This window comes from Carcharodon carcharias, chromosome 6 (assembly GCF_017639515.1).
Source record: "Carcharodon carcharias isolate sCarCar2 chromosome 6, sCarCar2.pri, whole genome shotgun sequence".
Taxonomy (NCBI): Eukaryota; Metazoa; Chordata; class Chondrichthyes; order Lamniformes; family Lamnidae; genus Carcharodon; species Carcharodon carcharias.
The window spans coordinates 44442903-44456724 of NC_054472.1; the positions used below are offsets into that span (position 1 = coordinate 44442903).

General features: G+C 44.3%; 1 protein-coding gene across 14 annotated transcripts in view; it reads right to left on the minus strand.

Moving 5' to 3' along the window:
* LOC121279192 (protein ITPRID1-like) overlaps window positions 1-13822 on the minus strand; it is a 301605-nt gene that overhangs the window by 183141 nt on the left and 104642 nt on the right. For all 14 annotated transcript variants that reach the window (XM_041190206.1, XM_041190202.1, XM_041190209.1 and 11 more), the window contains one exon: window positions 1972-2029. In XM_041190206.1, the coding sequence (XP_041046140.1) occupies window positions 1972-2029 (58 nt within the window). The remainder of the gene's footprint in view (window positions 1-1971; window positions 2030-13822) is intronic.

The window sequence follows — 13822 nt, forward strand, 5'->3', positions numbered from 1 at the left end:
TTGCTGTTCCTTCACAGTCACTGGGTCAAAATCCTGATCTCCCTTCCTTAACAGCACTGTGGGTGTACTACACTACATGAATGGCTGCAGTTCAAGGTGGCAGCTCATCACCACCTTCTCAAGGGCAATTAGGGATGGACAGTAAATGCCCTAACCAGCGGCGCCCATATCTGTGAAAGTATATGAAAAATAAAACCACTGGGGTCACAAGACATTAGATGGAAAAGCAAACAGCAATTCAGCATTCACTAGGCAAACTACTATTTTCTAGCAAAATAAGGTGGCAGCGGTTTGAAAGAAGGCCATATGTGGATGAGAGGATAGAGCCCCGATACAGTGGTCAGTCATGCTGGAGTGGCTGAGTTTGGCTTCGCTGTATCAACTGCAACTTGGGGTTGCCAAATTTATTGGTCATCTCCCTAATGCTGCCTTTCCTGGATCGGTTCTGCGGCCAGCACCGGACCTGCATGCACATGACCTAGAAGAAGAGAGTCGCTGCCTTAGAGCTGTTACTGCCCAGCAGGGTTTTTTTTAGGCCAGAATACCTCTGTAAAGAAGTAGGTTGGGCCAGCAAAAGCAGGCAGTCTCCTTGGCCTGGACTTTTTGGTAGTGGAGGGATAGCAGGATATTAAGGATGGCTGAGTGTCTGCCGATGGACTGTGACTACACAGAGCCAGAGAGCTTCCTAAAACTCCGTATTTGCCTCATGTCCATTCTCCTCAATGTACCAGCGATGCTTGATACAGAAGATGGTCTGAAGAACACAGTCACATCACCAATTTTGATGTAGTTATCAGATGTACCAGTGCTGGGGAGGGAGCATGAAGACCTAAGACTCTTTTTTCTATCTTTAACTTTTTTTAATTCTCTTTGGCTGTGATGTTGGTGCTGCATTGTAGCAACAAGGGTTGTTATATTGCTATGTAATTCTTTCTTCCTTTCTTGTTGATTATGCATAAGCAACTGCATGGGCAGGAAATTTACATAAGGCCAATAAAGTGCATCGAATTGAATTTAACCTATTTCTGCCCTTATGTAATTTATAAGCATGGTTCCTGGTCCTCCACAATATATCCAGTTGAAATAATTTATCAATAGGAACACAACCCAGTCCCTTCATTATTTTATCGACCTCAATCAAATTGCCTGAATCTATGCTTCTTTATATAGACTTTGCTGTTTAAACCCATCTGGATCACCAACGTGCTTTAAATGTTGAATCAATATTATTAGCTTTTTAACTTGAATTTTGTTTTACCTTTAATGTTTAAAGATGATATGCCCTTGCATTTTACATCTGCTCACTGCATCATAAGCAAACATACAGTAGGCATGCAAATAAATGCTGCATTTTCCGGGAGATAGTACATCACCCACTAACTTTGCAATGAAAATGAGCTACTGAGAAACACAACAGAGAAGAAGAGATATAAGCAGGTGTCAGGGACAGGGATAAATACACATTAAAGCAGGGCACAGAAATCACATGTTCTCCGACATAATAATGAATTTAATACAATTTTAAATAAAAACAAAATATTGCGGATGCTGGAAATCTGAAATAAAAACAGAAAATGCTGGAAAAACTCAGCAGATCTGACAATATCCGTTGAGAGAGAAAAAGAGTTAACATTTTGACTCCGTATGACCCTTCTTCAGAGCCAATACAAGACAATACAAATGTAGTTGACATTGGATTTCATGGACACTACAGCTAGAATTAAACAGGTCCAACAGGTTTGAATAAACTGATAATTTAAGGGTAACTGTAAGGATAAAGAAGATTAAACACTGTAGGAACTAATGACATGTTCTCAAACTTGAAAAGGCTATATGAGATGAATCTCAAAATAGGAATGTGATAAAAATGTGTGATTAAGTGTTCAGAAAATTTAAAAAGTTGATTTTTCATTTATATTGGTGAGACTTTTTTTTCCAGTGTTCAAAATTTTGACTAAAGCATACACTTACCTAAAAATATTTTGTTGGTAGTCATTCTTGGACAACTATCTTCATCAAAGCTCTGGACCTGAGACAAAAAAGAAACCTTGTGTTCAATTTATGCCTAGTTTTCTTAAGTTATTGATTGCTACATTTTTAGGATGTTTACACATTTTTGAAGACAATTGATAGATAATTCAACATGATAAAAAAAACACTGAAATAATCAAATAAATTTGATTTATCTCTCTCCGAAGGTTTACACCTCCAGTGACTTCCTGGTTCACTTGGATAGAAAGGGCAGGAGAGTGAGAGGGATTACATGTCCTCCATCCACTCCTTTCTTTGAACTTCTCTTCTAATGATGTTTGGGGATGTGGTAGTGGAATTGATTGCCCTTCAGTTGGGTCTTTCCGAAAAACGTGGCCTGAATTTTCCAGCCCCATTGGCGTCAGGCGTCATGATGGGCTTGGGGGGGGGGGTGGGGGAAACGATGCAAGGAGGCCAAAATTGCTAATGCGCCGTCGTCAAACCAGTTTGCCATCATCTGCTCCATCCATCTATGGCGGGCTGCATTTCCCACCACCACACATCAAAAACATCATTTTAATACATTTGCATCTAATTATAAGCCCTGCTCACCAGAATAATGCTCCCACCAAGGCCCTATACAGCTGCAGCCAAGACATCCTTGCTCCTGTATTCAAGTCCTCTTGCAATGAAGGCCAATATACCATTTTCCTTCCTAACTGCTTGCTGCACTTACATGCTTGTTTTCAGTGATTGGTGTACAAGGACACCCAGGTCCCTAAAGTGAATAACTTCACGCTTATCCACATTATACTGCATCTGCAATGTATTTGCCCATTCACTCAACTTGTCTAAATCGCCTTGAAGCCTCTTAACACCCTCCTCATTTTTCACATTCCCACCAAGTTTCGAGTTGTCAGTAAACTTGGAAATATTACATTTGGTTCCCTCATCCAAATCATTGATACATATTGTGAATAGCTGGGGCCCAATCATTGATCCCTGCAACACCCCACTAGGCATTGCCTGCCACTCCAAAAAAGACTCATTTATTCCTACTCTTAGTTTCCTGTCTGGTAACCAATTTTCAATCCATGTCAATTTATTACCCCCAACCCCATGTGCTTTAATTTTGCCCACTAACCTCTTATGTGGGACTTTGTCAAAAGCCTTCTGAAAATTCAAATACACCACATCCACTGATTCTCTATTATCTATTCTGCTAGTTACATCCTCAAAAAACTCCAGTAGGTTTGACAAACATCATTACCCTTTCATAAATCCATGTTGACTTTCTCTAATCCCACTGATATTTTCTAAGTGTCCTGCTATCACATCCTTTATAATAGACTCTAGCATTTTCCTTACTACTGATGTTAAGCTAATTGGTCTGTAATTCGCTGTCTTCTCCCTCCTTTTTTAGATAGTGGGGTTACATTTGCCACCCTCCAATCTACTGGGATTGTTCCAGAATCTATGGAATTTTGGAAGATGACACTATTTCCATGGCCACCTCCTTTAGCACCCTGGGATGTAGATTATTGGGCTCTGGCAATTTATCGGCTTTCAGTCCTATTAATTTCTCCAGCACTATTGTTATACTAATTTCCATCATTCCTCCTTCTCACTAAATCCTTGGTTCATTAATATTTCTGGAAGGTTATTTGTGTCTTCCTCCATGAAGACAGAATTAAAACAATTGTTAATTGCTCTGCCATTTTCTTTGTTCTCTATTATGAATACTCCTGTTTTGGTCTGTAAGGGACCTACATTTATCTTCATTAATCCCTTTCTTTTTACATTCTTTTAGAAGCTTTTACAGTCCACTTTTATGTTCCTTGCAAGTTTACTCTCATACTGTATTTTTCACCTCTTAATCAAACTCTTGGTCCTCCTTTGCTGAATTCTAAACTGCTCCCAATCCACATATTTGCTACTTTTTCTAGCAACTTTATATGACTCCTCTTTGGATCTAATACTATACTTAATTTCTTTTGTTAGCCATGGTTGGGCCGCTGTTCCTGTTGTGTGTTTGTGCCAGAAAGGAATGTATAACTGTTGCAATACATATATTCGTTCCTTAAATATTAGCCATTGTCTTCCACCATCGTGCCTTTTAATGAAGTTCCCTAATCTATCTTTGCCAACTCATGTCTCATACCTTTGTTGTTTACTTTGTTAAGATTTAGGTCCCTAGTTACTTCACCTTCCATCCTAATGAAGAATTCTACCATGTTATGGTCACTGTTCCTGAAAGGACCCCACACAATAAGGTTATTAATTAACCTCTTCTCATTGCACAATACTAAATCTGGGATAGCCTGTTCCCTAGTCAGTTTCTCGACATAGTAGTCTAAAAAACCATATCGTACACAATCCAGGAATTCATCCACCACAATATTATTGCTAATTTGATTTGCCCAGTCTATATGTAGATTAAAGTCACCCATGATTACTGTAGGACCCTTGTTACATGCATCTCTAATTTCCTGTTTAATGCTGTCCCCTACCTTAACACTATTGTTTGGAGGCCTAGAGACCTATAGACAACTCCCACTCAATATTTGTTGCTTCTTAGCTCCATGCAGACTGCTTCTACATCTAGATTTTCTGAGCCAATACTCTCTATCGCACTGATTTCATCCTTAACTAACAATGCCACGCTACCTCCTTTTCCTTTTTGCCTGTACATCCTAAATAGCAAGTACCCTTGGGCATTCAGTTCCTAGCCTTGGTCACCCTGCAGCCAAGTCTCTATAGTCGCAATATCATGCCCGTTCACATCGATTTCTGTTGTGAATTTGTCTACCTTATTGTGAATGCCCCATGCATTCAGATACAATGGCTTTAAGCTTGACTTTTTAAGTTTTTTACACAATTTTTTGTACTATGGCCCTATTTGCTGTTAACTCTTGTTCCGTCTGCCTTCCACTTTTGTTTTCCACTTTTCTGTCTTTCATTCCTATCTTTGTTTCCCTCTCTTATGTCTCTATGCTCAGGTTCCCATCCCCTTGTCAATCTCTTTTAAGCCCTCCCCCACAGTATTAGTGAATACCCCTGCAAGGATATTAGTCCCAGTCCTGCTGGGGTGCAAACCTTCCAGATTGCACAGGTTCCATTTTCCCCAGAATCAGTCCCAATGCCTCAGGAATCTAAATTCCTCCCTCCTACACCATCTCTCTAGCCACACATTCACCTGGTCTATTCTCCTATTCCTGATCTCGCTAGCACATGGCACTGGGAGTAACTCTGAGATTACTATCTTTGAGGTGCTGCTTTTTAATATATTTCGTGGCTCCCTATATTCTGCTTTCAAGACCTCATTCTTCTTTTTACCTATGTCATTGGTACTGATGTGACCACAATGTCTGGCTGTTCACCCTCCCCCTTCAAAATGCCCTGCAGCCGCTCAGTGACATCCTTGACCCTGGCACCAGGGAGGCAACATACCATCCTGGTGTTACCTCTGCAGCCGTAGAAACATCTATCTGTTCCCCTTACAATAAAATTCCCTATCACTATTTTTGTTCTCCCACACTTTCTTCCCCTCCTCTGTGCAGCTGAGCCACATGTGATGCTACGGATTGGCTCTTGTTGCATTCCCCTGAGAAACCGTCTCCCCCAGCAGTATCTAAAATGAAAAACCTGTTGGAGAAGGAGATGAACCCAAGGGACTCCTGCACTACCCAGGAGATTGAGGGGGAACATGAGTGAGGTGTATAAAATTATGAGGGGCATAAATATGGTAGACAGGAAGTTGGAGGGATCAATAACCAGGGGCCATTGATTTAAGGTAAGAGGCAGGAGGTTTAAAGGGATGTGAGGAAGAATTTTTTTCTCCCAGAGGGTGGTGGGAATCTGGAACTCACTGCCTGAAAGGGTGGTAGAGGCAGAAACCCTCATAATATTTAATAAGTATTTGGATGTGCATTTGCGATGCCATGGCATACAAAGCTATGGGCCTAGTGCTGGAAAATGGGATTAGAATAGTTGGGTACTTGTTGGACTGGTGCAGACTTGATGGGCCAAAGGGCTTTTTTTGTGCTGTAGACCTTTATGGCTCCATGACCTGGTGCTTTTATTCGTCTGGCAGTCACCCATTCCCTTTCTGCCTGTGCACTCTTTACCTGCGGTGTGACCATCTCACTGTATGTGCTATTCCTGAAGATCTCATCCTTGCGGATGCTCCACAGTGGCTCCAGTTATAGGTCTAGCTACAAAACACAGATTTCAAGTAGCTACAGCTGTAGATGCTTCCTGCATACACAGTCAACCTGGACACTGGAAGTGTCCCTGACTTCCCACATCACACAGGAGAAGCATTCCATTTGGCCAAACTGCCCTGCCATGTCTCACCCTTTACTTTTACTTCCTCTAGTTTAGAGAATATTAAGGGTAGAAGAAATACTTACCAGGTCTTACTTACCAAGGCCACTGGTCTTCTTACTGAGGAAAGTTCGAAAATGAAAGGACCACCTCCTTCCCTCTCCAACAAACTCCCTCCCTCACCAAACTCCAACTGAAGCACTCTGATGCAGCCCAAAGCAGCACTATGGTGCAGACAAAAGTAGCACTGTAGATGGCTTACTTTTATGCTGTCTGATTCTAGCTTCTGAAAACCTGTTTAAGCCAGTAAACTAATTTACTAGCGGCAGCTGCAAGCAGAGCCTGTATAACCCTTGTTTTAAAGATGGACTAAAACTCACCTTCTCCCAACCCAAAGAGCCACTTTTAGTTAGTTGCTAAATTAAAGAAAGATTAGACTTTAGATAGAACTTTAACTCTTAAAAGTCACTCTCTCACCAATCTCCAACTGAAGCACTCTAATGCAGCCCAAAGCAGCACTCCAGTGCACATAGAATGCCTGTACCTGAGCTGAGAGCACGGCATGAAGTCCAGTGGTGGATGCTACCGCCAATCGATCAAGTGGAGTGGGATGGAAGTGGTGGGGTTTCGGACAGCCAATGAGTGCACAACACACTAGCCATCCAAGTGATGGTCATCACTCTCCTGCATGCGTGAAGGGGCCTTCGGACTTAACCAAAAGTGGTTCTTAGGACACGTGCTAACCCACACATCTCTTTCTTTGAACCTGCAAGAGGAGAACATCAGGATCATGGACCCTAGTGATTTAGCTGTATGCCTCATGGTTTACAGAGACCAGAGAAAAAGAAAACAAAGAGCAGCAAAGGCTCAACAAAGGGGGCCACCTCTCTCAAGATGAATGGGCAGCAGGGTCTGCTGCACATGCTGCTGAAGATCCACAGTGAGCCATCACCGATAGGCTCCTCGCTAGACCCAGAGTCTATAGACTGCACCTGTCATTCCCGCAGATGACTGAGAACCAGTGTCATCGAAGACTGTGCATATCTAGGGAACTGGTCGGTCACATATACCACCTGCTGCAAAGTTTGGTGCCACAGGGACATGGAGGGCATCCACCGCCCATGGCCATGAAAGTGACTGCGGCGCTCAATTTTTATGCCAGTGGCTCCTTCCAGCCAGGGCTGTACAGGTGACCTGGGTGGGATCTCACCAGCTTCCATGCTCAAATGAATCCAGGAGGTCACAGATGCCATCTTTGCAAAAGCACAGATTATGCATTTTGCCTGGGATCAGGAAAGCCAGGAAGCGAGAGCATTGGGATTTGTGCAAATCTCTGGTTTTATACAGGTGGAGGGTACCATCAATTGCACTCATGTGGCACTTAGATCTCTGTGGTAACAAGCAGTCAAATACGCCAACTGCAAGGGCTTCCATTCACTGAATGTTCAGCTGGTCTGCAACCACCATAAGTGTATCTTAAAGTCTGCGCATGATTCCCAGGGAGCGTCCATGACTCCTACATCCCTAGCAGGTCTCAGATCCCTGACATCTTCCAGGGTCCACAAAGACTGCAGGGTTGGCTCCTCGGGTCAAGGGTTATCCACAGAGGATAAGGCTAATGATGCCCATGCGGCGGCCTCAGACTGCACCAGAGTTCTGGTATAACGAGGCTCATGCCGCAACCTGGACTTTGGTTGGGGCAAACGATAGGCATCTTGAAAATGGTGTTCCAGTGCCTCAACAGGTCCAATGGAGCACTACAATCCACTCCACCCAGGGTATCATGCATCATCGTGGCTTGCTGGATGCTCCACAACCTGGCACTGTAAAGGTTAGAGGACCTAGCTCAGGAGGAGATGGAGGAGCTGCACATATCCTCCGATGAGGAGGATGTCGAAGGTGATGATAATGATGAGGTCCTCTAATTTGAAGATGCAGGCAATGAGGCCATTGCACAGGCCAGACGAGGCAGGCGCGCTTGGGAGGGTCTAACAGGTGCAAGACTCGTGGAACATGATGACAAGATGCAGTGAGAACTGTCCTGATATCCTCACCTCGCATTTGTGAATGTTTGACTCCTCTGTGGCTGACGACAGTGCACATACCCTCAGTGTTCAGGTTCATGTCATGGAGATACAGCAGAGACCCAAATAGTTGCTCGATTGCATGAGAATGATGATGATATGCAGTGAGGACACTCCATAGATCTTCACATAGCCTCTGTGAACGGCTGACTCCTGTTTGGCTGGGGGCAGCTCACTTGCGTTCTGTGATCAGGGTCATATCATGGAGACGCAGCCATGAAACTTTAAATGCACCTGATCTTTTGTGCTCCTGAAGGGGTCAGGTGCTGAGGGCTGACAGAGTCACAGGTCACAGATGCTGACAAGATGGGGGTCAGCCCCACCTCAAAGATGCTGAGAGCACACAGAGAGAATGATGGAACTGTGTGATGCCTGCCCAAGAAATTCTGGCAGCAATAACACGCACCGTTGAGGTGCAGATATCACTAATGTGTCCAGGGAGTGTGAAACCAGACCATCACTTTGGTCTGAAGGTTGCACAAAGCACAGGAAAGAGGCCCTGGACTAAGACACCGGCCTTTATCTTGTGCAGAAACCAAGGTTTTACATCTGAGTGACACAAATGCTGCCTATCAGAACAAGGAGCCATAGGCAAGGAGATGTTGTTGGGAGTTTATTTACAATAGTGAATATTAACTACAAGTGATTAACACAGGCTGTGCAACTACATCTTCTTAACCTTCCTAACCCTGTTGCTACATCTTGGTGCTCTCTCGACTGGTGGAGGGTGTGGTGAACGCTATGGGTCTTCAATTAGGATGTCATCAGATTCTTCTTCCAAGATGTTTTCAGTGCTTGAGTCGAGGACCTGGGTCATGGACTCCCTTGGCTGCTTCCCAGATGTGCCTGCGAAAGCAAGGGGCGATAATTAGTGCATGGCAGGGGACTGCGGAACAGGGGAGCTGACTCACAGCATGGTTGTCTGATGGATGTTGCACTGCTGGATCCTCACTTGGTAGAGCACCGCTGACCTCACCATCAGCACAGGAATGGTCCCGGTCATCACCGGTCAGGTAGGTTACTCTATTTTCAGAGTCTGCGAGGACCTTGATGTCGGGCATTCCTCCACCGGTCTGTGACCTCTCTCCTTTGTTGTGTGCCAGCTTGTCCTGCATGACTATAGATGGAGAGAGTGTAAGCAAGATGCCTGCCAGGCCAGATAGGAAGGATGCCTGGCATGTGTAGGTGGTGAGTGGCTCCATGGATGGGATGAGGACACGGTCTGCAGGTCAGATGAAGGTGTGTGTGTGAGGGAGTGAATGGCGATGTTCCTTGAACTAGCTGTGAGTGAGATCCCTGTGTGATGGGTTTGTTTGTGAGTGTGTGGGTTGAGAGTGATGAGAAGAATGACTTACCCTGGTGGAATGGAAGAGATCATTCATCCTCTTGTGGCACTGGTTGGCTGTCCTCTTTTGTAGGGCATTGGCGCTGACCACCAACTCCCATGCTGGATTGGTGACCTTGCTTGTTGATCTTTACCCAGAGCAGGGTAGAGGACTTCATGACGAGCCTCCACTGTGTCCAGGTGCCCAAGGGAGATATCACTAAATTTGGGGGCAGCATGTTTCCTCCCTTTGGCAGCCATGACTTTGCAGCAGTTTCTGATCCCTTAGAGAGAGCTCTGTGGAGGGGCAGCCTTTAAATATTGTGCCGGAATTACTGAAGGCCTGAGGTGACAGCGGGGCGGGAAAATCAGAGGTCACCCTGCTAGCGATCTGGAGTGTTTCCCAGGAATGCATTATTAATGAGGCAAGATGCGCCAGGAATGAGATGATACAGCGAGAAAACCAGCCATTGAATCCAGCGGGTAAAACATCCTTTTCCCGCCCGCTACCGTACTTTGTGCATATCTGGTGCAATTTTGCCCATCTGTATAGTGCTGCCTTTGCTTTTAAAAAATAATATTTATGATCAAAAATAAATTTCTTTACTGCATTATTGAGGACATCCTGCATTGTCACTGATGCATCTTTCAGGTGAGATATTAGGCTGAGGTCTGCCTATTCAGGTGGACATAAAGAGTAAGGAGTTCTCCTCCCGTCCCGACCAAATACATCACTAAAGCAACACATCCAAACACAAATTAACTGATTATTTGTCAATTTATGGATTTTACTGTGCACAAATTGGCTGCTGTGCTTATCTTGTAACAAATGCTTGCATGTTCAATGTAACTAACTGGTTGCAACACATTGTGGGATGCCCCGAGAATGTTATTTTCTTTGGGGGTGAAAAGTTTCAAAGAGAAAATACAAGCGCCTGGATTTTCATCCATTGTCATTTTCCCAATGGGGATTGAAGATGACTTGCTTCCACTCTGGCTCAATGGGTTTTGAGGTGGCTAAAATGTCCAAGGTGTGATATGCAGGGTTGGGTAGCTGGGTTGTTCGGAGGTTTGTGCACTCCCTCCAAACCTCAACTTTGCCTCTGCACATTCCCGACAAAGTCTATCAATGCATTTGGTCCCTTCCCAAATGAACTTTCTCCATTTTTGTTGGTCACAACCCAGGGAATCCCATGAGTCAGTGGGGATATTTGATCTCTTCAGGGATGCTTTGCCGACATCATGAAAGCATTTCCACTGGTCAGTAACCAAATCACATTTACTTTAATGAAGCTGAACTGCTTATCTCGTTAAACAGCACATCATTCTTAGACCTGATCTACAGCTACCAAAGCAGAATTACCCATAGGGCACAACTACTATCTAGGACAGAAATTCCTTTAAACCTGTTTTCACACAATTATGTAGAATTTTACAAAGAAAGAAAGACTTGCATTTGTATCGTGTCATTCATAACCACCACATAACTACGGCCAATGAAATAATTTTAATTATAGTCATTATTATAGGAAACATGACAGCCAACACAGAAACATATGGCATAAATTTCCCCCCACTGGGGGGTCTGTGCAGGGGCAGGTGGGGCAGGGGTGGGGGCGAACCCAATCGGCGCCCCCGATAGGGGCTGCACCGCCATTTTACGTGGGCGGGCCAATCAGGGTCTGCCCAGCGTGTCGCATGCCCAGAAGCATTCAGCACTCCCTGTGCTTGCAGGGGGATTCCCTGAGTTGGGGCCTGCGGTCTTTCGCGCATGTGCGCAAATGAGCACAGGAAATCTCCCTGAGGCACGGACCTGCCTCAGGGAAATTAAGCTCGGAGTGAAAGTTTTTAACTAAAGACAGAAAAAAATTATTCAATCATGTCCCTCATGTGACAGCATCACATGAGCTGGGACATGTTTAGCAACTATTTGAAAATTTTTTATTCAATTAATAAACCCTTCATGAAACCTCATTCCGCCTGTGGATGAGGTTCCATGAAAAATGTGAAGGCCACCTGGGCTCTTTGCCTGCCCACCGACGTTAAGGTTGGATGGGCAGCATTCTTGACTACTTTAATTACTTTCTTAATGGCCTCAATAGGCATTTGATAGTTCAGCGGGCGTGCAGCCGACTCGGCTGCGTGCCTGCCGAACTGAGGGTCAGAATGACGCGCAGTGACGTCGGGAATCCCGCCCGACGTCACCGCGCATCATTTTATGTGTCGTTGAGTGGGCCCTGCCCCCACTCACCAACCCGAAAATTCTTCCCATACAATACAAAAACAGACCATTTGGCAAATCTGACCTATGTTCCTCACAAGTCTTCACTTTACTCCATTTCATCCTGTCAGCATATCCTTCTATTTCACCCCCTCATATACATATCTAGCTCCCCCTTAAAAAACATCTATGCTATGTGCCTCTATCATTCCATGTGGAGACAGTTCCACATTTTCATCACTCTCTGAACATAGATTGGATTTATTTATGACTATCTTATATTTATGTCTTCTAGTTTTGGACTCATCCACAAATGAAAACAATTTCTGTATGTCTAACATATTAAACCTTTAAATAATTTTAATGAACTTAGGTCATCTCTCAGTCTTGTCTTCAGTCCATCTTAATAGCTGCATCCTTTTGGATTCCAATATTATTCTTGTAAATGTTTATTTACACTTTCTCCAGTGCTTTTACATCATTTTAAAAATTTATTCTTTCATGGGGCATGGGTATTGCTGGCTAGGCCAGAATTTATTGCCCATCGTTTATTGCCCTTGAGAAGATGGTGGTGAACTACTTTCTTGAACTGTTGTGGTCCCTGTGGTGTAGGTACACCCACAGTGCTGTTAAGGAGAGAGTTCCTGGATTATGACCCAGTGACAATGAAGGAACAGCAATATAGTTCCAAGTCAGGATGATGTGTGGCTTGGAGGGTAACTTGCAGGTGGTGATGTTCCCATGTATCTGCTGCCCTTGTCCTTCCAGGTGATGGAGGTCATGGATTTGGAAGGTGCTGTCGAAGGAGCCTTGGAGAATTTTTACAGTGCATCTTATGGATGGTTCACACTGCTGCCACTGTGCACCCGTGGTGGAGGGAGTGAATGTTTGAGGCACTGGATAGGTTGCCAATCAAGGAGATTGCTTTGTCCTGGATGGTGTCCAGTTTCTTGAGTGTTGTTGGAGCTGCACTCATTCAGGCAAGTATGAGTATGTCCTGAGTGTGGAGTATTCCATCACAGTCTTGATTTGAGCCACATAAATGGTTATCAGGCTTTGGGGAGTCAGGAGGTGAGTTATTCGCTGCAGAGTTCCCAGCCTCTGACCTGCTCTTCTAGCCATAATATTTATATGGCTAGTCCAGTTCAGTTTGGTCAATGGTAACTTCCAGGATATTGACAGAGGGAGATTCAGTGATGGGAGATGGTTAGATTCTCTCTTGCTGGAGTTGTAATCGCCTGGCACTTGTGTGGTGTGAATATTACTTGCCACTTATCAGCTGAAGACTGAATGTTGTCCAGGTTTTGCTGCATATGGACACAGACTGCTTCAGCTAGAGGAGAGTGCAAGAGGAGGACCCTGAAACAGGCAGTCAGCAGCACCTAGAGGACAGTGCAAGATGAGGACCCCAAGCCTGGCAGTCAGCAGCACCTAGAGGAGAGTGGGGGAGGAGTACCATGGGACAAGCAGTCAGCAGCACCTAGAGGAGAGTCTGAGAGGAGGAACCTGGAACAGGCAGTCAGCAGCACCTAGCACCTAACATCACAGGAGAAACATAAGTTCATTGGTTGGTGAGAAACTGCTACTGGGAGTGTCATCAAGTAGTTGAGAATTAGAAAAATACATTCTTTTTCAAAGGGACTACTTACATTTAATTAAGAAACACTAGCAATAGGTAAATAAAATTAAGTCGAGGCCAGCTAAAATAAAGTTGCATAAGTAAACTAAAGGAAAATAAAGTTAAAATAAAGTTAAATTGAAACCATGGCAGGACAGCTTGGTTGTATGGAATGCGTGTCTTGTAATATGTGGGAAGTCGTGGACGCTACCGGTGTCCTAGACGACCACATGTGCAGGAAGTTACACCAGTTGCAGAACCTTGTGCTCCAGGTTTAG